The 27,278-nt window shown below is 36.7% G+C and overlaps 1 protein-coding gene, 1 long non-coding RNA gene and 1 pseudogene across 3 annotated transcripts; all 3 read right to left on the bottom strand.

Moving 5' to 3' along the window:
- Positions 1–6,812: 6,812 nt before the first annotated feature.
- Positions 6,813–7,775, bottom strand: LOC118438838 (annotated as a pseudogene).
- A 3,021-nt stretch (positions 7,776–10,796) lies between these two features.
- Positions 10,797–16,186, bottom strand: LOC110859659. Of its 2 annotated transcripts, none has more exons than XR_002548881.2 (4): positions 16,017–16,184; positions 15,286–15,486; positions 11,797–11,978; positions 10,797–10,894 (listed from the first exon to the last, which is right to left on the bottom strand). It is a non-coding gene; the product is annotated as an uncharacterized LOC110859659 (long non-coding RNA). The 2 variants fall into 2 exon arrangements; XR_004837118.1 differs by having other exon boundaries at positions 10,806–10,894; positions 11,767–11,978; positions 16,017–16,186.
- A 6,927-nt stretch (positions 16,187–23,113) lies between these two features.
- Positions 23,114–24,598, bottom strand: LOC118438901. The gene is made up of 2 exons (XM_035859745.1): positions 24,430–24,598; positions 23,114–23,779 (listed from the first exon to the last, which is right to left on the bottom strand). Exons 1-2 carry the CDS (start codon positions 24,470–24,472, stop codon positions 23,499–23,501), a joined length of 324 nt encoding a protein of 107 aa, XP_035715638.1. The 5' UTR covers positions 24,473–24,598; the 3' UTR covers positions 23,114–23,498.
- Positions 24,599–27,278: the final 2,680 nt, after the last annotated feature.

Below are 27,278 nucleotides of genomic sequence, written 5' to 3'. Positions count from 1 at the left end.
AGAGAAGTCGCCATGTCCGTAAATTTGCGTAGATAAGGAGAATCGAGGAAACCTATACTTGAACGTCCAGGAATAGAAATAAATTCGTGTGTGGTTTCAGATATCCAGCTTAGTTTTGTGCAAAATACTTACAAGAGACACTCACGACCTGTCGTTTGAGTCCAGGGTACCCACTATGTTTTTCAGAATCTACTAGGACCCCAGATGAAGGATTCATTCATATTTCCGTGTAAAACTCATATTTGGCGCCATGGCGTGGCGCCAAATTCGCCAAATTTGCATGTTTTTATTTTTGAAACCGCCATAACTTTTGAAAACCTGTACGGATTTTCAAAATTTTTGGCAAAAATCATGACAAGGAGTTCAACTTTCGTATCCAATGAAATTTTTTCCAAAATTATCACTTTTAACTTTTCGCAAAATTTCGTAATTTTCTTATAAACGGGGGTTCGTCGAAAAAATGCTAAAAATATTTCAAAAATTAGAAATTTTTTATTTTTATTTTTTTCTCAAAAATTTCGACTTTTGTGATCATTTTAAGTATAAAATTTTGAAAATCCGACATAAACTGCAAAAGTTATGGGGGTTTGAAACTGGTCGAAAATGCAAATTTTGAAGTTTGGCGCCACGCCATGGCGCCAAATATGGGTTTTACACGGAAATATGAATGAATCCTTCATCTGGGGTCCTAGTAGATTCTAAAAAACATAATGGGTACCCTGGACTCAAACGACAGGTCATGAGTGTCCCTTGTTAGCAAGATAGGTGTCTTAATATTTAAATAAGCAAGGGCACGCTAAATTTAATTATGGTAATGTTTACGACGTAAATATATACTACATAATCAGTAACCTATTACCAAATTTGTTTTCGGATTCGTGACTTTCAACTACATAATATCCGTATGGGTTGGTATGTACATCAGTCTGTAAATACAGATAGGTATATTTATCTATAAATATAACAATTCTAAAGAAATTCGACAATACCAGAATATTCATATCTGTAATGGAATTATGGTTGCGGTAAGCAGCAGAATGCTATAATATGTACTACATATTATGTAGGTATATAGGAAGTGGAGGTTAGCCAAACATGCGGGTTTTATGCAGTTTCCTTCGTACGCATCGCTGTTTAGTGTTATGTAGGGCTGTATACAATAGGATTTGGTGCACAATGTGCATCGGCATTTTGTTATATCTGGTACGATTTTTGTATGTATGTTCAATGAAATGTTGAAATCTGACTTCTGAAATACTGACATAATTGGCAGCGAGCAGAAAATGAGTTTATTTTGTCTTCAAACCAAAACATCCTAGGCCAATGATAAGTTGGACATTTTATATCGTATATAAATGATGATGCGTAGAAAACTCTTTATATTTTGCGCCTAAGGATGAAGAAAAGGTTAGTTTATCGTATAATACATAGGTAAAATATTGGAAATAGAAATGGATTCGTGTGAATTCTCTGACACTCCTCCGTCCATCCATGTATTAAGATGTAATTACATAAGCTGGGACACGCAATGCTACCTTATGTATTATTGTGGTCGTTTGTGTAATTGTTTGTGTAATGTAAATTGATTATAAAAATATTTATCCACTATCCCTTCCCCCATTTCGATGGAATTGTCAACCGTTTCCATGGATAAGAGCATCGTGGCATAGTAAAGTCCACCGTTTCCTTGAATAGCGTCGAAATTCTGGATAAACCTGGTGCGCATGGATTCCCCAGTCACGTGGGGAAAATATTCGGTCGACCGGGTAAACAGTGTGTGGGCGAAGGGGTGGATTTTTTCAGGGTGGTGTTCTATTTTGCCTCCAATAATTTGGACGTCTTTTCCGTGGGTGCATCATAGTGACCGTAAATCCACGTGTTCCCGATGTAAACAAGGTTCATCCTGTTTTTGTGAAAAAAAGAAGATTATGATTAAAGTCGGATTAGGTTCGGGTGGATATTTTTCAACGAAAAAATCCGATTCGGTTCACGTAGAAAATGAAAAGTCCAATCAATTATGTCCTCAATTCGTTTAATTATAATCAATCAGATCTTATCGAAACAATTCGGAGGTCGAATTCTGTTAATTTATTATGGTGTGACCATATTGTGGTGTGTGAGCAAGTATAAATTCACGGAATAAATTCGATCTGTTAAATTACAAAATACCCCAGTCATCAGTTTTGTAACACTCTTAAAAACAATGTTACCCTTTTGGAAATCAATTTACTATAAATTTTGTTTACCCAATGTATGCAAAGAAGCCCGGGCAACTTTCCTCGTTATAATGACAATTGAGGGTGGCAGGATTAACCTCTTGACGACGAAGTACACACATTTCGGTAGTATTTTATTTTCCGTTGAGGGCGAAATACACAAACGTATGTATGGCACAAATTACCCTGACATCAAAATTGCTTTAAAGAAAGAGTATTTCTACGGTATTTTGTGGAAAATTGGATGGTAAAAAGTGGATTTTTTCCGGCATTTTCCTTCTGAAATTTTGGAATTTTCTTAATACCGACCAACATTAAAAAGTTGATTTTTCGTGTTTTTCGTTAAAAAACTCGAAAATTGAAAACTGGGTGAAAATTTTAATTGGTTGCAATGCAGCAGGTGTAATTATGCTATCAACATTGTACCGAAAGGAAATTTTATTTAAAAATCCGCGGAAAGAAAGATTTTAATATAAAACTCACAATGGAGGCGCAAACCATGTTCAGCCCAGATAATTTTTTGACCTTATTAGTTTGAAAGAGCAAGTCTTTACAAACAACATTTGGTTCGGCACTTGGGCAGATGCGCAAATTTCAGCACGTTGTGGGCGCCGCAAGTTCGCAAAAACGCACGAAGTTGAGCCCGCGCTGGACCTTGCATTAAAAATCATGCGTTTTTGCGAACTTGTGGCGCCCAGAACGTGCTGAAATTTGCGCATCTGCCCAAGTGACCAACCAACAGGGCTTTCTAATTAATTAGCTAATTAAATAGCAATGTCTGTCTAATTACTAATTACTAATTAAAGTTAATTAGTAGAATACTACCTAATTAAAATTACTAATTAATTAAAATGATCAACAAACCAATTACTAATTAATTTGTTTTTTCTAAACAAAATTAAGTTTTTAATGCAAATTTCTCGTTTAGCCTTTAAAAAATTTTTTGTCGGCAGCAAATATACCATACGTGTTTTATCAACTTCTTGACGTTTTTTACACTTGTAGTTGCAACTTTAAACCTTTGTATAAAAACAACGAGATAGCAATATATTTTTGATATATCTTTGAATATAATGGACTCCCTTGCATACAACCTCAAAAACTTTTTTGATAATTTGAATGGATTTACTTTTAAAAAACTTGACAGCGACAAAGTAACGACTGCTCGTAAATTTATCCAAATAAAACGATTACCGGTGCAACTAAGGTCAGCTCTAATTTCCACAGCCATCTTAAGGTAGTGGGTAATTTGTTTTAAATTTCAAATTCATTAATTCATTAATTCATTAATTCGCTGAAAGACGACGTATTCGAGGCATTAGCCATGCTGAAATGTTGTGAAATTAATTCATAAAAAGAGTATGGCGAACTTAATTATTTAGTAATTAGAAGTAATTAATTAACTAATTAAAAATTAATTAGTTTGCTGGTTCAGAAGTAATTACTAATTAAACAATTAATTGGATCAAAATTTTCGGAACTAATTACTAATTGCTAATTAATTAGAAAAGTGGATAATTAGAAAGCCCTGCGAACCAAATGTTGTTTGTAAAGACTTGCTCTTTCAAACTAATAAGGTCAAAAAAATATCTGGGCTGAACATGGTTTGCGCCTCCATTGTAAGTGAATTTATAGTTGGCTGAGTGTCCCCCGTGGGAGGACGGTGTGCCGACCTATCACCCATATCCGTACGACTGCCGGAAGTTCAAATATTACCGTATAACTTGAAACTAGTCAATTTTGGTGTAAAAAAGGTACATGACTATAAAAAGTACCTGGCCTGAGCATATTTATAATACTTATGTACCTACTGATGTTTTTCAGAGATTTGTGCATGCATAAGTATTATAAAGTATGCTATTTTCTGGCCTCTACGAAATACATAGGATAGCAATACAAATTAGCGATTATATTGTTCTTCCTGCTATGGTAAATGTACAATTTCTATGTATTGTGGTAGCTCAGTTTTCGTCCTCTATCTTTGAGAGGAGGTTTTGATAACTATAACCACCAAGTTTGATAATTTCATTCCAGAAAACATAAATAATTAATCAAGGATTCGAAAGCATGTTAACCAGTAATGCACAAAAACTTACGTTTGTTAGTATTATTTGGCCTAAATTGCGGACCATTATTCACGAACTACAATTGGACATGGAATTTGGCAATTCAAAAATTTTAAGCTCAAATATACGAACTACCTTGAAGAAGCGTTTCATTCAGCCTTAAATTCACCGACTAAAATTCGAAACCACTACCAACGTGTTAGTATTTTTTGGCATAACTGATTTCAGATTCCATAATTATACCGAATAGAAGGTGCTCTTGTTGCCTCAAGTTAAAATCTGACATCGAAGTTAGAAAATTTTAAGTTGCATCTTGTATTAAAAATTTTACTTGTGAAGTAGATACAAAATTTAGATCAATGTGCGAAAAATATGGCTACCAATATTGTTTAAAATTTAAATTTTCGAGTTCAGAATCACTCTTGGCTGGCTATGCTCATCGAAACTTTTTCTTACCAATCATATAACCGAAAATTATATAAAACTATTATTAAAATTGTAAATTATAAGCAATTTAACATCTGAACGACAAATTGAAAAATCCTGAAATCCCGGGATTTCAGTTCTTCAAATCCCGGGATCCCGTTTCCCGGGAATTCCAGGGAATAAAATCCCGAAAAATCCCGGGACTGGAACCCCTAGTTGGACACCTCGATATGTTCCCTTGTCAGTGTGAACATTTTTATATCTTGTTCAGTTCCGTAGAATTTTGTTGAAGACAGTTATACATTATAAAAAACTTGAAAAGCTTAACATTACTCTTATTGTACGCTTATAATTGGGAGAATTTACTTCAAAAAAATTCTTGAAAAATTCGAATAAATTTATCTAAGGAAATTTTTACCTTGCTTAAATTTCTATTACGACTTATTGGTTTTGAACATATGTTCACACAAATAAGTCATTCGTTGCCAGGTTCGCATTACACTTTCCACACGGCCTTGGGTGGCTCGAATCAGTGGCGACATCGGATGCACGAATGCTGGTCCATAGATCGGATATTTTGCGTACTCCGGCCTCCGGCCGGCCATGCGTACTCCGGCCTCCGGCTGGCCACGCGTACTCCGGCCTCCAGAAAAAGTCGCGTACTCCGGCCTCCGGAGGCCGGAGTACGTACTCCAAGCCCGGAATTCTCCTATCTATGCGATCGGAAATTTTGCGTACTCCGGCCTCCGGCCGGCCATGCGTACTCCGGCCTCCGCGTACTCCGGCCTCCGGAGGCCGGAGTACGTACTCCAAGCCCGGAGTACTCCGATCTATGTGCTGGTCTGACTATTACCGCCCCTGCATAGCGGTAAGTTGAAGTTATGTTGTTTCCTTGCCATTCTTAAAATGCAGCAAGCAAGCTTTTCAAAACACAAGAAATTACTTCCCTGATTTTGCAGACTAATAATGAAACTGGATGTTAACTTCAGTCCCAGGAACACAATATTATACAGTTACTAATCCCGTCTTTAATGACTTGAATAACACAATTAAATACACGAGGTTAAAATAAGTCTACAGTTTTACAGGGCATTTTAAATGTCACGCTACAATGGAAAATTTTTCAATGGGAAAAACCCCTACATCTCCATCAGTTACAAGATTTTGGATTGAGATTTTTATAATTATTATCAAAATTGATGGAACACTGATGACGAAATTCTTAAAATGTTGAATATTAGAGATAAAATTTCGGTAACTAATGGAAATTTACGATATTTCCCATAGAAAAATTATTCATTGTACAATGATATTTTAACCACCCTGTACATATGGAAATACCTAACACTGGAAGCTTTCTCGAGCTACGTCGGGATTGTCTAGCGAGCTATGTTAATAAATTAAGCCTAAAATTAGTAACCACGTGACGCACATTATTCTGTTGAATGGCCGTTTTGAAAAAAGAATATTGAGAGTTAAAATAATGCATTCCCTGCTTTGTGTGGAGGAAAAATAAGGGAAAAATTCAAGCGAAGAAGTTTAACTTGAATATTCTTCTTCAAGGCTATATTAATTGTGTGTGGTTGGCTAGGCTCATAAAATTTATAAATTAGTTTAAATGAACATTAAATTTTGAATTTAACAGAAATAGTGTAATTCTATTATTTATAAATAAAGGTACAAATACATGATCTATTCTATCAAAATAGCCCTTTTTTCAGGCACATTATTAATTTTTTCTTAGTACATTATAAGATACATTACACAGCAGATGTAGCCATCTCATTCAATACAGTAGCTCATATTACCCGAGACGTAAACTACGGATGGCTTCTACGAGTCATACACGCCAATGGAGCCTCTATATTCTTCATTGCCCTGTACCTCCATGTAGGACGAGGGATCTACTATTCATCGTATACTTATACAATGACTTGAACGATAGGAGTCTTAATCTTATTTTTAGTAATAGCAACTGCTTTCATAGGGTATGTATTAATTTGAGGACAAATGTCATTTTGAGCCGCCACAGTAATTACAAATTTATTGTCAGCAATCCCTTATATAGGTTTAATAGAAATAATTAAAATCAAAATTGTTAGGGTGTGGTCATGGAAAAAGATTAGTTGTTCTATTAAAGGTGAAGAAGCGTTTTGGAACCCTAAAGCCGCTCAAGTTGCAATTTTTAAAAGAATAAATTATTCATTTTTGAATTTTAAGTTCACTGCACTAATCTGCCACATTAAAAATGTGTGACTAAGGATAGCTCCGAGTATGAGTGTTCGGATGGGGGTATATTTTGAAGTCATTCAATTGATGAAGAGTAAATAAAGTTATGGACTCTAGGACGGGCAGTCGAAATAGACTCCCAAATAATAAAGCTGAATAGAATAACGGCAGCTACTGAGGTATAACTTCCTAACGAAGATAATACGTTTCAAGTAGTAAATGCATCGGGGTAGTCTGAGTAACGTCGAGGCATGCCGTTTAGTCCTAGAAAGTGTTGGGGGAAAAATGTTATATTAACCCCAATGAACATAGTATAAAATTGAATTTTTAGTCACTTAGGATTTAAATTTACTCCTGTAAATAAAGGAAATCAGTGAATTAAGCCTCCTATAATTGCAAACACAGCCCCTATAGATAAAACATAGTGAAAGTGGGCGACTACATAGTAAGTGTCGTGAAGTACGATGTCAAGTGAAGAGTTAGCTAAAATAATTCCTGTGAGACCCCCCACAGTAAATAAAAATACAAAGCCTATGGCTCATATTAAAGTTGGGGTGATAATTAAAGCTCTTCCTTGAAGTGTCGCCACTCAGCTAAAAATTTTCACTCCTGTGGGGATGGCAATAATTATAGTGGCGGCTGTAAAGTAAGCACGAGTGTCTACATCTATCCCCACAGTAAATATATGATGTGCTCAAACGATAAATCCTAGAAGACCGATTGCTATTATCGCGTAAATTATACCTAATTGACCGAAAGTTTGTTTTTTACCTCTTTCAAATGTAATAATATGTGAAATTATGCCAAACCCAGGAAGAATTAAAATATAAACTTCTGGGTGACCAAAAAATCAAAACAAGTGTTGGTACAAGATAGGGTCGCCGCCCCCGGCAGGGTCGAAAAATGAAGTATTTAGGTTACGATCTGTTAAAAGTATTGTAATGGCTCCAGCAAGAACTGGAAGGGAAAGCAGGAGAAGGATAGCGGTTAAAAAAACTGATCAAACAAATAAAGGAGTTCGATCCCAAGTCATACCCCCAACTCGTATGTTGATGATAGTTGTAATAAAATTTACTGCCCCTAAGATTGAACTTGCCCCAGCAAGGTGAAGTCTGAAAATTGATAAATCTACAGAAGCCCCAGCGTGGGCGATGCCTCTTGATAAAGGGGGATATACAGTTCAACCTGTGCCTGCTCCTCTTTCCACCAGTCCTCCTGATAAAAGTAAGATTAATGAAGGTGGAAGAAGTCAAAAACTTATATTATTTATTCGAGGGAACGCCATATCTGGGGCGCCGATTATTAGTGGAACTAGTCAATTCCCAAACCCCCCAATTATAATAGGTATAACTATGAAGAAAATTATAATAAAAGCATGGGCTGTTACTATTACATTATAAATTTGGTCGTCTCCAATAAAAGAACCTGGTTGACCTAATTCCAGGCGGATTAAAACTCTAAATGCAGTGCCGACCATAGCAGATCAAACTCCAAAAATTAAATACATAGTTCCGATATCTTTGTGGTTGGTTGAAAAAAGTCAACGTTTCATAAATAAAATGGCTGAGTTTAGGTGTTAAACTGTAAATTTAATTACGAGTGGTGTACTCTTTTATTATAATGTTATGTATTCAATTATGAGTTAGGATTGCAAATCTTAAAGTGGCGTTAAGCTCTTAACTTAAAGTTTAAGGCTCCCATCTTAATTAAAGCTTTGAAGGCTTTTAGTTTTATTAAATATTAGTACAGTGAATTTGGGGGGGATTCGCGGTAGATAACGCTACACTCACGCGATTTTTTACATTCCACTTTGTTCTACCATTCATTATCGCCGGAATAACATTAGTACATCTCCTATTTTTACATCAAACAGGATCAAATAACCCCCTAGGAGTTAATTCCGACTCAGATAAAATCCCCTTTCACCCATATTATTCATTTAAAGACTTATTTGGATTTATTATGCTTATATGAGGATTAGTATCGCTAGCTTTAATATACCCCTATCTTCTAGGAGACACAGAAAATTTTATCCCTGCAAATCCTTTAGTTACCCCCGTTCATATCCAACCTGAATGATATTTTTTGTTCGCTTACGCTATCCTTCGGTCGATCCCTAATAAATTAGGAGGGGCTGCTGCTCTAGTAGTGTCTATTGCCATTTTGTTAATTTTACCTATTACTCAAAAAAATAAATTAAAAAGAACTCAATTTAATCCTTTTAATCAAATAAATTTTTGATTAATGATTAATATTGTAATCTTATTAACTTGAATTGGAGCCCGACCGGCCGAAGACCCCTATATTCTTGTAGGGCAAATCTTAACTTTAATATATTTTTTATATTTTTTGACAAGACCTTTAGTCACTTTAACCTGAGAAAAAATTCTTAAATAATGTAAATAATTATTTAGCTTAAATAAAGCAATTATCTTGAAAATAATTTACAGGAGTTTAAGCCTCCTAATAATTTAAATTAAGAATTATACCCATGAAATCTTAAAGAAAACAAAAAACACCAAAATCATAATCCTTGTCCCCCTAAAAACTCCACTCAACCTTGGTCCGCAAGATTTAAAATTTTTACGCCGTACTTAATAATAGGAGTCAGAGCAAAAGTAGAAATAAAAGGAAGCAGTCACATAGAACCTAAAAAATAGTCTAAACCTGAGGTAGGGCTAATTTTCTTTATGACCTTAAAGTCTACTAAGAAAAAATAAATAAAGAAAAAACTAAAAATTATAGTAACGACCAATAATTTAAGCCACAGGGGTAGAAAAATAAAATTCATAGGAAACAGATAAACTCTAAGCCACCCGCCAGCCAAAACTGACATAAAAATTAAAAATGTTATCGGAATTAGTATGTTAATTCTCTCAGCTAAACTTAAAAGATACCGGTTACCCATATTATTAAAAAAAGAAAAATACAAAAGGCGAACAGAGTACGTTAATGTAAACAACCTCCAGCAGAAAGATCATTGCCACGTAATTCCTAGTTTTTGGCTTGATTTTTTGATATAACTCGACTCACTCTGGCGTGCGATAAGGTTTAATTGTAAACAGTCTTGAAATTAATAAAGGTTGTATTTAATTTCTTCAGTGTTACGAACCCTGGTGGGGGCATTGACCTGAGGATGTATGCTCGGAACATGTCGGATACGGCGCAATGGTGGGAATTAAGGCGATGCTAGGCAAGAAGGGGATGGTGACATCGTTTCAATTTTATGTAAATTGTTATACTAATGTGCGTATGTAGTCTCCCAAGTTCTGAACGATCCGAGGTAACAATACAAATGTATTTATTTCTGTATCTATTATTTTACTGAATAAATATAGAACTGCAGAATTACGTCGTATAAGATTGGAGGTCATCTCTCGCAAGCAAATTAATTACCATTACTGACAATACGATGGTGTGAAGTGTAACCCTCGGATGTGGTTGAAATTTCGAAATTATGTGATCCAGGTCAATATAACAAACGTTTCTTCAGGCAGTTTGTGCGATAGTCAGAATTTGCCAAAATATTTGACATAAAATTTGAAAAATTGGCGATTTTTCCCGTCGAAGGCAATGGGAGTGGGGTTTAATTCGTCCGATTGTTAAAAATCGCGCAGATTTTCAACTTTGACCTCAAATGTTTTGCCAAATTCTGAGCATCTCGCCACCAGAAACGTTGGTTGTATTGACATGGACCACGTAATTTCAAAATCTCAACCAATTCGGAGAGTTACACTTCACACCATCGCATTGTTAGTTTTTCTTCCATGCGAAGCACGTCAAACTGGTCAAACGAGGGGATGCTTGAGATTTATGAATTGATAGATTTCAACAATTAATATTAAATATCTAAAACGAGTTTTGTGAATTTATGGATGTATTTATTTATTCAGGAAATTGAGAAATATACATACATGCTCAACAACCAATGTGGTAAATAATGAAGGTCAAAATTCCCTGAAACAAAAAAAAAATATGCCTAAATTTTCTAAATTTCATGGATATTAGCAATAATAATTTTAATCTTGGACAGAAATTATATCCCGCCTAAGCAAAGTTCATCTCAACCAGAATCAGACCCCGTTCAAGGCAATGCATTGCGTCGGGCGCCTCATTGCAATGAGGCGCCCGAGGCAAAAAGATAATGGCACCCCAACGTAGTCGCATTATTTCTCCTTCTTACATAATAGAAGAAAAAACTCATTGTTCGTACTAATTGCACTTGCAAAAAAATTAGCACTTTTGAAATAAATTTAACTAAATATGGTTAATATATTAAAAATTTGATTGCTGTTACCAATTTCTGACACATTGGTTTGCCTGACAAATTGCAAAACTCAACAAACTTGTTTTCATCTATGGTCTACGAGCACGCAACCCCCCCCCCCCAAAAAAAATGGCCCTTCAGCGGTAGCCTAGTTCGCCTAAGCGTAAAACGGGGCCTGACCAGAATGAAGATATCCCCGCGCATGCTCTCAAATTTTTACGAAATTAGTGTCAAGCGATCTCAAATTTAATTGATTGGAAAAGGATTTAGCACCTTTCAAATTTAACCCGTATTATCTCCTCTTCGGATGCAAATATTTCCTACTAAACTTGCCACTTGCCCATTATGAGATCGTTCCTTCCTAGAACTTCATAAATAGTAATTATGTAATGATAATACTTAAATTTGTGGTCGATTGACGCTGTTTTTTCGAAATCGAAGAGCATACGCGGGATGAGGGGACATCCATAAGTTATGTCACGCAAAAATCGGGGTTTCCGAAACCCCCCCCCCCCCCCCACCCCATCCTATTTCGTGGCATAATTTATGGACCGTCCCTGACCTTGACTGTAAGAATTTTGGCAAAACGCACCAATCCATCCGAAATTTGTAGATCATCCGATCGTCTTCAACTCCAAAGTGTAGGTCCACTATCGAATTCCATTTTCACTGCTGCAGGAATCCGTGCTGCTCACAACTTTGTAATTCTGGCTGCTCAGGGTGTTTAAGTAGACGGCAACCAGGCTCAAAATGGCGTCCACTTTGCCCAGTTTCCTGTGGAAGATCAACTATTTATTATCCACTCTTAACAATAATATGATACTCTTTTAAAACGAACATAAATAAATGCAGTTTGAATTGAGTAAGAGGACTTTTTTCTGCTAACGCCCCCCCTAAACATTTGTATTTTTTAATTGATATTTTTTAACCACTTCGCCCCTATAACGACTATGTGGCGTATTTGACCTTTACGCCGAGTACGACCATGTGGCGTAAGTTCCCTTGGCACCGGAATACGACGATGTGTCGTATTGACCCTTGACAACGGATACGACTATGTGGCGTATTTTCCGTTCACACCGGCCTACGACTATGTGTCGTATCCGGAAAAAATTAGGTCATTGCCTCTCCAAGCAAAGCAAAGCAAGAGTTATGAGTCAACAACCCGCCCTTTAGGCGGGATAATAAATTTTCTGTTAGGAAATAACATTAGAAAGGGATGCAAAATAAATTAATAGCCAAGTGGCTATATCTAGCCAACACGCCGAGTTGTGAAAACTGTTTTTTGCACGGAAATTTCGACACCGATTTATTTCAACAACGCTTTACGATAAGATTAGAGAAATTGTTTTGCTCGCATGTAGCACAAACGGGCGTTTTGGGCGAGAAAACTAAAAGTTGGTTGAATTCCATCATTGCATGGATTTAATTATAGGCCACAAATAATCTTGCCAGTAGGGTAAACTACGTCAAAATTAATGATTACGTATCGGGTGCCGCTGAAATATCTTTTGGGCGGGAAAATTAAAAATTAAGAGATTGCAGGAATTAGTAGAATTTAATTTTCCCGCTTTAAATTGATTTCTATTCACCAGATGCGCCATAGTCTATTTTCGAGCAATTTCCTCTCACGGGAGAATTATTCATTGCCATTGCTGTCTATTTAAAGTCATTGTAAGGATTTTTGGTTTTCCCGCCCAAAATCGGCTCCTAAGGTGCTTTAGGCGCTATAATCAATATTTGCGAGTTTACGTACTATTATGCAAGTATTACTCCATGCTTGTCTAACTTTTCATGCAATTACAATCATTTTTAAAATTCGGCGTGTTGGCTATTTTCGGCTATAAACATTGGTGGTTCGCCACAACTCAAAAATGCAAATTATAACTCAAAATCCCTTCTTGAAAGGTTATTCACATCAATTTTCATAAAAAAGTGTCCAGAATAATTCCGGTGGGAACACCATTTTTTAATTCATGGCCCAGGAATTAACGTCATGCAGTAGATAAAAATTTCGGGCTCAAGGGAGGTAAAAATTCGCGGTTACTAGGGGTGAAAGGTATGAAAAAACTCGTCTCCTAGGGTTGAAGTGGTTAATTTTCCCAAGTACACTGGGTCAACAGTATGTAAAAAATGCACACTAAAAAAATCCACATGTCAAGGGTACCTCTGAGGGACCCATTACATGTTTTACACATATCCCTTCATTGTGAGCGAACCAAAAGTGCGATTGACATCGGGTCTTGATATTTATTATCCAAATAATATTGTCTAACGCGAATTTCAGTATGAAGCCGATACGTGACCTTTTTGACCTAAACTTTGACCTTTTTCCAAAAAATTCAAATTTTTGACTTTATTAGCATGCCAATTTATTCCCCACGATAATAGAGTTATAATATACTACCAACGCATAGTCTCCCACCATCAGATTAACGACAAAAAAATTTATTCACAAAATTAATACGGATAAATGATCATTCAATCAAGATTTACTAAATCGGTTTTATTTTTATCTATAAAAAATTAAACACGGCTAGCAATTAGTAGCAATAAGCAATAGCCAGTGCGTCTTTCTAATAGTTTTTACGAATGAACGTTAATTCTGATAATGTTGAACCACTAAGCTCAGTACGCCGCGGTCCAATAGTGTGATCATTTGCAGAAAATATCCCGCTGGCTTCCTAACATCATCTTGCAACGTTTTGCAACTTTTGAAGTGACTTCATTCCACGCCAGAACTCCAAGATGTCAAACTTTCGTTGGATAACGAATCAGGAGATGTTTTAGTACTCATGTATTCGTTTACTTCATCGTGCATGACCTGTAAAGTTTCCAGAATTCCGCAAAGCAAACGGCTACTTTTCGCTTTAAAGCAAAGAATTCTGAGGAGTCCTCTGGTGACGAAGCAATGTGGCGCTTCAATGTGTGGTACCAAGGAGCAATTAGATGGAAGTTTTCAAATTTGTAACCGTTAAACACATTAGTTCAGTCTGAACACAAAGTAGAAAACAACACTAATTCTTCTACGATGGTGTCATCGACTCCAGATAGTATTTAAATTTTTTAACATCCTGCAGCTTTTTTTTACTTCAGGTGCGGCTTTCAGGTACGCATTATCAGCTCACTGTTCCACCTAGTAGTCACGTCTTGCTTCTTGCTGCTTGCTATTAATCAAAGAAGTCGAAATAGTTCGAAAAAACAAGAACTCGAAAAATACTTGAACCAACTTGAATATATGAAAATATTGATACAAGTGAACTGAACAGCTTGCGGGTGCAAGACAACCATTCGTGTTTCCTTGCCACAAGTGTATACTGGGATTTAAATTATCCGTATTAATTTTGTGAATAAATTTTTTTGTCGTTAATCTGATGGTGGGAGACTATGCGTTGGTAGTATATTATAACTCTATTATCGTGGGGAATAAATTGGCACGCTTAAAGTCAAAAATTTGAATTTTTTGGAAAAAGGTCAAAGTTTAGGTCAAAAAGGTCACGTATCGGCTTCATACTGAAATTCGCGTTAGACAATATTATTTGGATAATAAATATCAAAACCCGATGTCAATCGCACTTTTGGTTCGCTCACAATGAAGGGATATGTGTAAAACATGTAATGGGTCCCTCAGAGGTACCCTTGACATGTGGATTTTTTTAGTGCGCATTTTTTACATACTGTTGACCCAGTGTACTTGGGAAAATTAAAAAATATCAATTAAAAAATACAAATGTTTAGGGGGGGCGTTAGCAGAAAAAAGTCCTCGTAAAGTATACAAAATCCTGAGTAAACTTTACAAAATTGTAAGGTTAACTTGATACAACATTATTTTTAAGAGGGTAATAACATTGTTTTTTTAGCAATTTGGCGATTTTCCAGGAAATCTGGAAACGATTACGTGTTTTTTTACGTGGGAGGAACGCACAGATATTACGTCATAAAAATGGTGAGTGGATAGTTTTGGGTTGCTTATCTTACTTGCAGAATAGGAAAGGGTGGTCTAAAAATCCGCGTTTTTCGATGACGTAATATATAGAAGTTCCCTAATTGTATTAATTCATTGTTCGGACTTATCTCTTACTCAAACGCGTTCTTGACGCTTCGTTGAAAGTCGACGTGTTGAGTGGACCATCCGAATTCACAGCGGACATGCAGCATGTTGCCGGGACAGTCGTCCCCCAATAAGTTGAGTTCGCGATGCTGAGTCCTCATCAAATTCGCCGTGGTTTTCGATAACCCAAAAATGGTTACCCTCCAGGTCTGGGAGGTCCAGGCTTCACATCTGAAAGTAATTTTGTTAGATATTTATTACGTATTATATTAAAGTGTAATTAATTTGAGACAAATCGTCACCGGAGATGGTAATGAACACTGCAAAGCGTTTTTAATGGGGAATAAATAAAGAGTTGGTTTGCTACCAGGAAGAAATAAATACTCATGTACGAAAGACACGTGCCGTTAATATTGGAAAAAATTTGACATTTCTTATATCAGATTTTCGTTTATGAAAATATGCAAAATCTGGAATTTTTTAAATAACCACGCCACGTGCATTTGGTGTACAAGTTTTTTGTCCAAACCTAATAAATAAGATTGTCAAAAACTAATTTAAAAACTTCAAAGTATTTGACATTTAATATTGTCCAACTAATCCTAAGTTAGATGAAGATAGTATTTAAAATGTAAAATAGAGGTTAATTCGAGGTTTTTATAATTGTGGCCAATTTGCAATTTTATACTTGTGACTTGTACATAAATGATTCACTCAATCTTTTGTGCGACTGATTGATAAATAATAAATTATTCACTTACGACAAAATGCAGATCGTCATTGTAGATCAAAAGGTTGAGGGACAACTTTAGCAGAAGAAGGTCAAAGGTAAACAAATTACTGTTTTTGTAGGGAGCAATAAATTTTGCAGTCAACAAAACTGTGGATGGGGTGATATTTTTTGTGTTTTGTACAGCGCGGTTCACTTCAGACTCAATTCGCCCCGTCATTCTTCTTCAAGACGCACCACACTCATACAAACAGGAAATATTTAACTATTTACAGCGAAATATGTTCGAAAGGTAGCTTGATTTTGCTCCAAAATTCAATCTTGAATGCACGGGAGTAAACAAACGGTTTGTCAAACAGAGTTCACTCTTGCTTTGTATTGTCATAAAAAGTAGGCGTTATTTTTTGGCAGTAACCGCGGAAGCGTGGGGACAGAGGGACAATGTCCCCATGGGTATTCGATGTCCACATCATCTGCCCATGTTATACAAACCCGGACCTTCCCTATCCTGCAATGTTAATGTCTCCACATGTCCCCAAGGCTTCCGCGGCCACTGTTTTTTGGCCGACTTATTCTACCTGCCCCCTTCAGTCAAGTATGTAGAGGAATTTGCTTATGTGCAAATAATGTTATTACGGCATTCCTCTAAGGAGGAGAGACCCTCTACATGCCCCTCTCAGATCTCGATGTCCTTTGGATATTTGATAGTCCTAGATGAATGTAGGATAACCCTAAAGTAGTTTGACGCCATGGCCACATTTGCGCCTCCCACACCCCCTCAAAGGTATAAAAAACACGAAAAAAGCCCTGTTTTCATGTACTTCAACTGTCACCAAAAATCCAATTTTGCTCGGATTTTTATAAGATTTACATTTTTGTGATCCCAGATACTTGTGTGATCATATCCAGTAGCAATCTCAACATTTTTGAAATTTTGAAATTTTCGAATAATTCATTAGCAGTGGAATGTCCTAAAATTTTGGAAATTTCAAAAAGATTGAGATTTCTACTGGATATGATCACACAAGTATCTGGAATCACAAAAATGTAAATTTTATGAAAATTCTACTGAAATTGGATTTTTGGCGGATTTTTGAAGTTGACAGTTTTTGTCGCTTTCACACCTTTGAGGGGGTGTGGCGGGCGGAAATGTGGCCATGGCATCAAACCACTCTAGGGTTATCCTTCACTCACTTAGGGCTACTGCATATGCAAAAGGCATCAAGATCTGAGAGGGGCATGTAGAGGGGCTCTCCTCCTAAGCTTAGGCAGTTCAGCCAACATTCTTACGGTGCACCGTATGAATGTTGGCTGGACTGCCGAGGAATACCGTAATACCCTTTTGAGAAGAAAAGCTGCTCCTAATTCGGAATGAATTACATACACTGTAGCAAAACCATTCTAGATATGCATTCATTACTTCTAGTTTGCATTGCCATTCGCCACGTGACTTTTTCGAAAGTCCAAATTTTGCGAAGCAACGAAGGGTATTCAGATTTAGCGAATGACAAAGTTCTGAAATGTATGTACATATACAAATGTCTCGAATTTTGCAATATCTAGAAAAATACGGTAGTTACCGAAATTAAAGCCAAACTTCAGTAACTAATTTTATGGAGATTTATGGAGTTTCCTCTTTGCAAAATTTGCGGAATATATTTTGCGACTAACATAAATAAATACTACAAACGCCTGGAGATGCGAAAGTTGGCAAATCAACTTTCGAGGCATTTTTTTTGCGAAGTGGCAAACTTTATTGTTTTGCGAACGTTGTCAACATTGCGAACTCGAAATGAATATAGCCTTAGTGTTTCATTACAAAGAGAATTAGGAGAATATTTAGCAATACTTGTGCTAATTAAGTATATAGAAGAAGATTTCAGACATAAATATGTGAACATTATGGCAGTACTACAGATATTTACATATGTAGATTAATGCAATTTGCCTTTGCATTCTGCGTAATTTGCGATAAGAAATTTAATATTTATTATTCATTATTAAATGTTTAGATGTCCGATTCTTTTCGAAAATCTTTTATTCATTATTCAAATATGCATTCAATTACATATATAATGCATTAATTAAGTTTCCTTACATATGCATCGTGGGATTGGATTATCACCAAGGTTTTTTAATGAGAAAGAGGAGTAAAAGAGTGGCACCAATCGATAACCCGATCAAAAGGCTGATACCTGCCGCGCGGGAATTTTTTCGCCCAAGCGCATCTCTTGCGCGGATTGCCTACGTGTTTAGATGCAATTTAAAATTGTTATTATACAAGTATGTAAATATTTACGAATAGTGTTGCCGGTGATTTGTAAATGAGTTGTGAATTAGTTGGCTTCAAATTCGCGTTTTTGCGCGGTTTTGCTTTAAAAGATTTTGACAAGTCGAAATAAAATTATTTTCTCGTTAGCTTACAATGGGGTGACGCCACACTCTTAGCAACTTGGTAACAAAACCCAAAATTTCGTTAACACCAACCGTCGGTGTCAACGTCAATTCCATTAAATGGTGTCAAAATGTTGTGTAAAATTGACACTGAGCAAAAAAAACGCGTTGACACCCTATCGGTATCAGCGGTATCCTGCAATGGTGTCGAATTGACACGGTGCGATGTTACCGCAGTAAGCAAAACTTGGACTTTACACCAAATTGTGGCAGTCTCTTCGCAGTGCACGGGTCTGCTTGGCGGCCATTTTCCTTCCTCCTCCGCGAAAAGTCAACAAACTGGATAAATTAATTGGTGTGTTCAATTGATTTCAAGGGAAAAATTGTTTTTTAATAAGTTAAAGGACTACTAAAGTACTTTCAATTTCTTGACTTAGGTGAGTTAATACGTAGGTGTTTTATTATTGATTTTCAAAAGGTATGTTCCGCACTGTTTCTGACCAAAATTTTGATGAAATAACAAACTTTAGATACATCTAGGATGCTGTGATTTTTTTCAGCCCTTTAGGTTAACATTAACACTAGCAATAAATCAGCAAACTTTACCTCGACGGAAAAAATGTCACATTTGCAAATCAAACATCGTAGTGTGATTTAAATTTTATTGCTGGAGGGGCAATATGTGTCGCAGATTTATGATCGAATGCTTAAAGTTTACGATGGAAACTGCTCAACACAAAGCACAAATACAATTGGGTCGATAAGTTCAAAAAAGGCGAGAAGATGTCCCAAACAAAAAAGTCGCCAGGATACCCAAAATCGGTTTCCACCGCAGAAAACCTCCAGAAACTTAAAGACCCAATTATTAGAAATCCACGATTGAAACTGTCCTATTTAGCAGATGAGATGGGTGTTCCAAAACCAATAATTTGTTCCATGTTAACTGAAGACTTAGGTATGAAAATGGATTCCTTCTGTTGGGTATCAAAATTGCTTTTGGCATCTCAAAAACAAGATCGAGTTGCTTTTGCAATGCAAATTTTGAGCTTTTAAATGAAAACTGGAACCTGTATCATATTTTAGTAGTTGAATATGATACTTGGGTTTACTATTATGACCCGACGACCACACAATAATTCATGCATTGGAAGCACGGGGGATTTCCACCACACATAAAAGGAAAAGTGCAAAAATCTGCCAAAAAATTGATGACCATCAGTTTGAAGGATACCGAAGGTCTCCTCCTTATAAAATTTATTGCTAGAATTACTACGATAAATGGGGTCGCGTATGCAGGAACCCAAAAAGAGCTGCGTTCTGCGGTTGAAAAGAAACGCGGGGTCAAAATAAAGAGTTGGCCTTTTTTTAGACGACAACGCGCCACCAAATACCTCACTGTTTTAGAGAGCTGATGCAGACGAAAATCGCTTTACCTGCACAGACCACCCCACGTGCAGTCCAGACAGGACCCTTAGTGATTATTATCCGTTTCAAACGTTGAAGAAAAACATCAGGGGGAAACGATTTTAGGATGATAATGGAATCAAGTCGTAAATTTTTGCATATTTTCGAGGTAAATTTGGGTGATTTGTTGCGGGTGTTTCTTTTAACCGATTGAGCTGAAAAAAATCACGACTTCCAAAATGTTTTTGAAGTTTGTTATTTCATCAAAATTTTGGTCAGAAACAGTGCGGAACATACCTTTTGAAAATCAATAATAAAACACCCACGTATATGTAACACATTAATTTGCCCTCATTTAATTAAAATTGTTTTACTGTGAATTTGTATTTTTCAAAACTTATTGTTTCCAGTAGTACAGCTAAAATTCGACGCTGGACCCAACGAGGGAGCCAAAAGTGACGAATAAGGATTTGTCCAACCGGCAACCTATTTAATTATTATTAAATATCTTGTTGCTAAGTTAATTTAACTGAAAGATTTACTCGTATTTTAGACCATCGCTGTGTTCAATACATATAAGCTTTTTCTGTAAAAGTGCATTAAGGTATGAAGCAAAAAATATTATTTAATTTGTGCGAGTGTAATAATTTGTTGCTATATTTGAAATACTTGATTAATTTTTTAAGTGATTAATATTATTGAATGTAAAATAAAATATCTGTTACTAAAAGTTGTACTTCAGTTGTCACAATCCGGGAACAATTTGTCACCAGGTGGTGACATTCATATATTAAAATGCACATATAATGTTACCTAGCAGTTTCGAGTCAACATAACTGAGGACAACCTCTTTTCCATTCGCGGTGTTGCTATCGTCACAACGGCATGTTGGGTTGACACCGCAGCGGTGTGCAACATAGTTGACACCGCACCGTGTCAATTTGACACCAAACCGGTCGAGTCATATATAGACACCGGCATGGTGTCAATTCAGTGTCGATTTTTCTGTGAGTGCAGCGGTCTCGCTCCGATTTTGACGAAACCACAATAATTATGTAGCCTTTGATAAATAAGTAACCACATATTTCCGGATTGTTCATAATGCTCGGCTTAAAACTTTGTATTTTTCTGCCAAAAAAGATCAACGAGAAAAATTTCACGGTGAATTATGAAAATCCTGAAATATGTTGTTAATTATTTATCCAAGGCGACGTAATTATAGTGGTTTTGTCAAAATCGGAGCGAGACCGCTCCGACATCACATTGTTAAATAAACGAAAGTTAAGATTCCGGAATCCGGAAATATACATAATTGTTTCAAAATTTTTTTTCAAAACTGCATTCTGAATCCGGAATCCGAAAAATCAAATAGGAAACCAGCCAACATGTAATAGTAGTTGCAAAATTCCAGTCGTACATAAAATGCCCAAAATTGCCTCCGGATTCAGAATCCGGTCCGGCCCGATCTGGGATCGGGCCAATTTTTGCCACCGACGTGGCCAAAATTTTCGACAACGAGCAAGAGTAAGAATCCATTTGTTCTCTTGAAATAATTTTTTCTTAAAGGGTTAACCCCCTTGGGAATTAAAAGATCGTGATGCTAGATAAACAATAGAATGAGGTCCGGATTCTGAATCCGGAATGCAATTTTGGGCATTTTATGCACGACTGGAATTTTGCAGCTATTATTACAGGTTGGCTGGTTTCCTATTTGATTTTGAACTTTTCCCTTAAAAGTAAAGGTCGGAATTTAAAATTCCATTCCGAATTCCAATGTTCAATTAGTTTTACTCTGATATGTAATTGTAGGAATTGTGTTTTCAGCCGGCCTCAAAATCTACAAAAAGCCAACACAAACCCACAGTAACCCATAAACCCTCAAAAACCTACCAGAATCCAAAAACCATCAAAAAGTCACAATAACCCATGAATAAGTTACCAAAAACCCACAAAATTCCCTTCCCTGCACTTCCTCATTTTGAATTCTGACTTGAGTTTTGAAACCAGTTGGAGAAGAATTTTACCCAAAGGATCAGCACTCCAAACAGAATTTCCCTCTCGAGGTCGGAGAGTTCCCGCGGGCGGGGATTTGAGTCTATCCGAATTCCCCAGCTGGGTAACATGATCTGCATCTCTTTGTAGGTCTCGGTCCCCCGGTCTTTCTGGGACAGGGTGATCCTTCCCTCGGCGACAGGCTCACCGCCCCGGTTAAGAATCTGCGTAAAAAATAGAAATATTAAACTAAAAATGCTATGATGATTTAACTTGATTAATTGGAATAAAATTATGATAAAAAAGAAAACAATAATAAACTAAAAAGTACCCATTTTCACGAAATACCACATATTTACACACCTGTTCTTTTTCCTTCATCTGACTGATTATGAAAATGAATTTCCTGTGATTTGAATGAAAATGAGTGAAAGCTTCATTTCAGATGTGAATGAAAGGATTTTTCACTCCTTTCATTTTTTCCATGTGCTTAATACATACATACATAGGGCGCAGTAAGGAATGAATTCAGGTGAAGGGAATGCATAGTGAAGTGAATTAGAAACAAAATTTTGAACACGTATAGATACGTTTTACGTGGAGTTAAGTATTCAATTTTGTAAGTTATGGAAGGGGAATATTCACAATTCAAAAGTTATGTCATGGATGAGGGGTAAAAGTTTTTCGCCATCTGTATTATTTATAAGCTGAGAATGTTTGTCTGCAACGGAAGTAATTTTCCGTGACGGAAGTTAAAGTGGAGAAAGTTTCACTTCCTTTGCAAACAGACATTTCCAGCTAAATAATATAGATACAATTAAAAAAATAATTCCGTGGTATTATGAACAATCCTACTTAATTTTCACGGAAATAAAATAAGCCCTTCTCCCTGCGAGAGGCGGGCTTATACGCTAGTTTCTTAATAAAAGCCAATCTGATAAGTTTGAATTTTTCCGTGACAAAATTTATGAACGTTCCTTAACGGATTTACCTTAATGCATTTCTCCCTCGCTGTATTTCCCTGCGTGGTGAACCTCGGAGACTGTTCGGAATCGGAGGAAAGGCCGATTTTTGCCCCGCCAGCGATATCTTTGCCGGTTACGACCCACGCGGGACATCCACAATTGGATTCAGGGAAGTCAAATTCGATGCGTTTTTCATTTTTCTAAATGATTTAATGTAATTTTTATTGCGCGCGCGGGAATGAGTCTTCGAGGCTCATCTTAAATAAATATGTAAATACATGTTGAGTATCACGAAAATCTACCAGACTATCGATATAACTCACAAATGTGTCGCTGAAGAATGTGAAGACTTATTTGACAACTACAATTCCAATTTAATTTAACTATTGCTTGCAGTGAAGCTTTTATTTCTATAAAATTGGCACAAATTAATAATTTTATGAGGAGACCTCTTGACTTGAGGTGCTTCTCCTTGTGAGTCTACTTCGGGACTTTTTGTTAAAGTTAACTATGAAGCTAAATGTAAACTAAAAACGCCTACCATTAATTCTGGTTAAAACTGGATTTTATGTAGTCGTGGCACTTCCACGTCACCTTAACCTTCACAATAACCTTCATATAAAATATATCATATTCTTACATGCGTATGAGCCGGTCACTTTACTCTATGAAAACTGTCTCTTACATAAAGTTCAATGCTCTCAATCTTCATATCACACAAAATCATGATAAAAATACATGCCTGCATATCATTACATTTAACAATACAAATACTTATCTATGTATGTTCTCACGTCTTTCCAATAATTGGGATAATCGAAACTCAGTTGTCCCACGAATTCAGCTCGTTCACCGACCTGTTGCTCATTTTCAATCGTGACACGTGTCGTTGGAGGTTGTGGAAATAAAAAGCAGCACGACTTTCCCTGGGCGGATCGAACTCGGAGGTTGGTATCAAAAAATGGGAGGAGATCAGCTTCACCAGCTAGAAACTCGGTGTACGGGGTGACCTTCACAATTTCTTTGGCATAATAGGAATCTACAAGTCAAATTCTTTATTAGTTATAAGTCTTTCTTTTATTTCGGGGTGAGTTCGAAGATGTAGGTCTACTCATTTTCATAGAGTGTTAGTCTCACTCAACCCGTGTTTAATGTCTTTAAATATAATTTCTAAAATCGCATCAAGTTCATGAGTGTTGAGATAAATGGGACTTTTGATATTTTAATGTAAAGCTAATTTTTGGTACTACAAAACCTTGATGTTTTGAAAAATTAGAAAATTCATTTTTGAAAAAAATTAGTGTGCAAAAATAGCAAATGAATTTTCTAATTTGTCAAAACACCAAGGTTTTGTAGTACCAAAAATTAGCTTTACATTAAAATATCAAAAGTCCCATTTATCTCAACACTCATGAACTTGATGCGATTTTAGAAATTATATTTAAAGACATTAAACACGGGTTGAGTGAGACTGCGCGCGAACGCGTCATCCACAACAGTCTTAAGGTCGCGGCGCCACGGTGATGACCCCAACGGTCAATTTTTTGTTTTGACATAGTTTTGGGCGGGGATTTCAAAAATCGAGAAAATTTTGACGTCCCTGTGACCGTGTCGCTTCACCACTTTGCTACATTTCGTTTGTAAAGGTTTAATGGCAGTATGAGTAAACTTGTGAATAATTTTAATTACGTGGAAAAGTGAACTTGAACCGAGCCGCTAATCCAAGATCCATAGGGAACACGGTTATCCGCGTCCTTGGACCGTATTGCTCGTCTGGGGGGGGGGGTGATTTCGACCCCAGTCGGTTGGTCGTTTTCAGGGCGAAATGGCATTTTTTACGGCTAGATTTGTGAGCAGGCGAAAGGATGAATTGGTTTTGAAGGCGACGTTGCGGATGAAAATGATTAAAATTTGGTTGCAGCTTAATCACGGGATTATGTTTGGAGTTGGATTAACTTTATCAGCCTGATAAGACCAATGGTATTTATGATCCATTCGTTGTAATAGATGTATGTACAATATACTAAACCGAGATTTGTGTGTATGTAATTCACAACGTACACGTAGTAAGTTGATTGACTCGACTTTAGTGATAAATTTTTATTTTTATATAAGTTTATTTCAACACATAAATACGTAACCACACTTGCTAGTTTGTGGATCGGCGCACCACTGGTTCGCAAAATATGCGCACCGAACCACACCGCGAACCACACCCGGTGTGGATCGCGGTGTGGTGCGCTGGGTTTTCGACTTTTGCTGGTGTGGTTCGCGGTGTGGTGCGCTGGTTCGTAGCTGTGGTGCGCTGGTTCGTAGCTGTGGTGCGCTGGTTCGGAGCTGTGGTTCGCGGTGTGGTGCGCTGGTTCGGAGGTGTGGTTCGCTATTGTTAATCGCAAATGAACCTTTTAACCTTTGGCACCATTTTAAACTCTTGTAAAAATGTGGCTCAAGAATGATTCCGTGTTTCGTTTTGGACGTTTTTTTTTACTTGCAGTGTCCAAAATTGTCTAATGAGACAATTTGCCAATTTGCTACAGCTTCTGTATTCATGCCGTTTTGGTAAATGTTTTCAGATATAATGTCCTTTCAATTGTTGGAAATGTAATTAGCAATACAACGAAATTTGAGGATAGCCTTTTACTAAATATGTGGTATTATATACGAACACATGCAAACAAATATATCTTACGTATATATCTTGAGAAATCAATCATAAATTCTCTAAATCGCGCCGCGTCATACTGTGTATACATAATAATATGCTCAAACTGAACAGGAATAGCATCTTCCAATAAATAATCCAGCAAGACATTTTTGAGCTCCGAACTATGAGGTCCAAAAGTGGCTAAAACCATTTTTGGGCTGCTATTTTGGCCGGTAGTTACAATCACCACGAAACACTGGAATAATTATAAAAATATATTTACTATAAAAATAATAAAATGTTCCATTCTGAATTGATAAAACTGGTGAAAATGTGAAAATGCTGAATTTTAAAAATTATGTACGGGGAAATTTTTTTACAAGTCACAGTATTGTTTAAACATAACATGTGTATGTCGTATTTTTAAGCAGTCAGTGAACCATTGGTTCGCAAAAAATGCGCACCGAACCACACCGCGAACCACACCCGGTGTGGATCGCGGTGTGGTGCGCTGGGTTTTAGGTTTTTGCTGGTGTGGTTCGCGGTGTGGTGCGCTTAGTTTCAGACTTGGCTGGTGTGGTTCGTGGTGTGGTGCGCTAAGTTTAAGACTTGGCTGGTGTGGTTCGCGGTGTGGTGCGCTGACCCAAACTAGCAAGTCTGTACGTAACGAGGGTTTAATTGCATTTGACATTTTACAACGCAAACCTTGCTGTAAAGAATTGACAATGCGATGTGTGTGTATGTGTGACTGTAACTCGGTGGCGTAATGTGACCGTAAAACTGTGTAAATGAGGGCGACGTGGTCACAAAATAGTTACTTGTTGGTGTCGTATTTATTGGTCACACAAATAGCCAGTAGTTACAAAAATTTAGAGTGTAAAATGAGACGAGGGGACAATTTAAGAGGTACGATGTTCTTCCTCGTAATCTTGAGTCGACACTGGGCAATTTTCACAATTGTTCACAAATATATTTGGCAAGGCACTGCCACAAAATTACACCATTACATCTCCAAAGGGCGAGAAGGAAGGAGGCAGGGGATTACTACAAATTTGAACCAATGAGGGAGAAGGTGATAAAGGTTCACAAAGGTTCAAGGGAGAACAAAAAATAAGAAAGTTTGGTCAAACTTCCAATTAAATACAGGCGGACTGGCAACTACACTCTCAATAATTTAGAAGCAAAATTATTACCATTTTTATTACCCTGACAAGGTAACAACCTCTGTCTCTCATTAGGTAATAAATTTGTTACCAAAATTGTCAACATTGGAAGTGACAAACAGTGTATCCTATCCGGAAATAATTTATTTCCTTCGCGGAAATAATTTCGTCTCCAAAATCATTTCCTGTGGGTGGCCACTTGTCTCCTTGAAGCCCAGCGCGAACTTTAGTCACTAAAGTTTAGTGGCAGTTAAATTTTCTCTCACCAACGTTTCTGTCTCGCACCTGGCAGAATAACGAAAACTGTTCAAGTTTCGCATCTTGCCAGAGACAAAATTAGTAATTAGAGGTTCAACTTATGGATTACTTTACATTTCAGGTAAATACTTTTAATTCATACCTCATGTGATGCTTATGCTGTAACTTTATTGTTTTTTGTCCTATACATATTTTTACTAAAACAATTTTTTTCTAGATCCGGATGCGCAAATTTCGGCGAAAGATATGGCGCAGATTGAGATGAAGATATTTTTCCAATTTTACGGGAATAACATTCCATCTCCAACGTTGCGTGCTCTACGAAACTCTTCGTGGAAGATGTTTTTATGGTAAAATACAACTCCATTTAAAGTAGTAGTAAGTTTAATTTCTCTTTTAGTGTGTTTTTAAAATTTATACAGTTGACACTTCATTTCTCTTGGCCGCAATTAGACCAAATTCATTACCAGTGT

This window comes from Folsomia candida, unplaced genomic scaffold (genome assembly GCF_002217175.1).
Source record: "Folsomia candida strain VU population unplaced genomic scaffold, ASM221717v1 Fcan01_Sc027, whole genome shotgun sequence".
Taxonomy (NCBI): Eukaryota; Metazoa; Arthropoda; class Collembola; order Entomobryomorpha; family Isotomidae; genus Folsomia; species Folsomia candida.
This window is presented reverse-complemented; position numbering and strand designations above follow the sequence as displayed.

What these genes read in the sequence shown, in the direction of transcription:
- LOC118438901 (XM_035859745.1), bottom strand. Translation starts at nt 24,472, where the DNA reads ATGGATCTTGGATTAGCGGCTCGGTTCAAGTTCACTTTTCCAC. An exon ending in GTTCAAGTTCACTTTTCCAC is followed by an intron (nt 23,780 to 24,429) that starts GTAATTAAAATT and finishes TTTGACTTGTAG; the next exon opens with ATTCCTATTATGCCAAAGAA.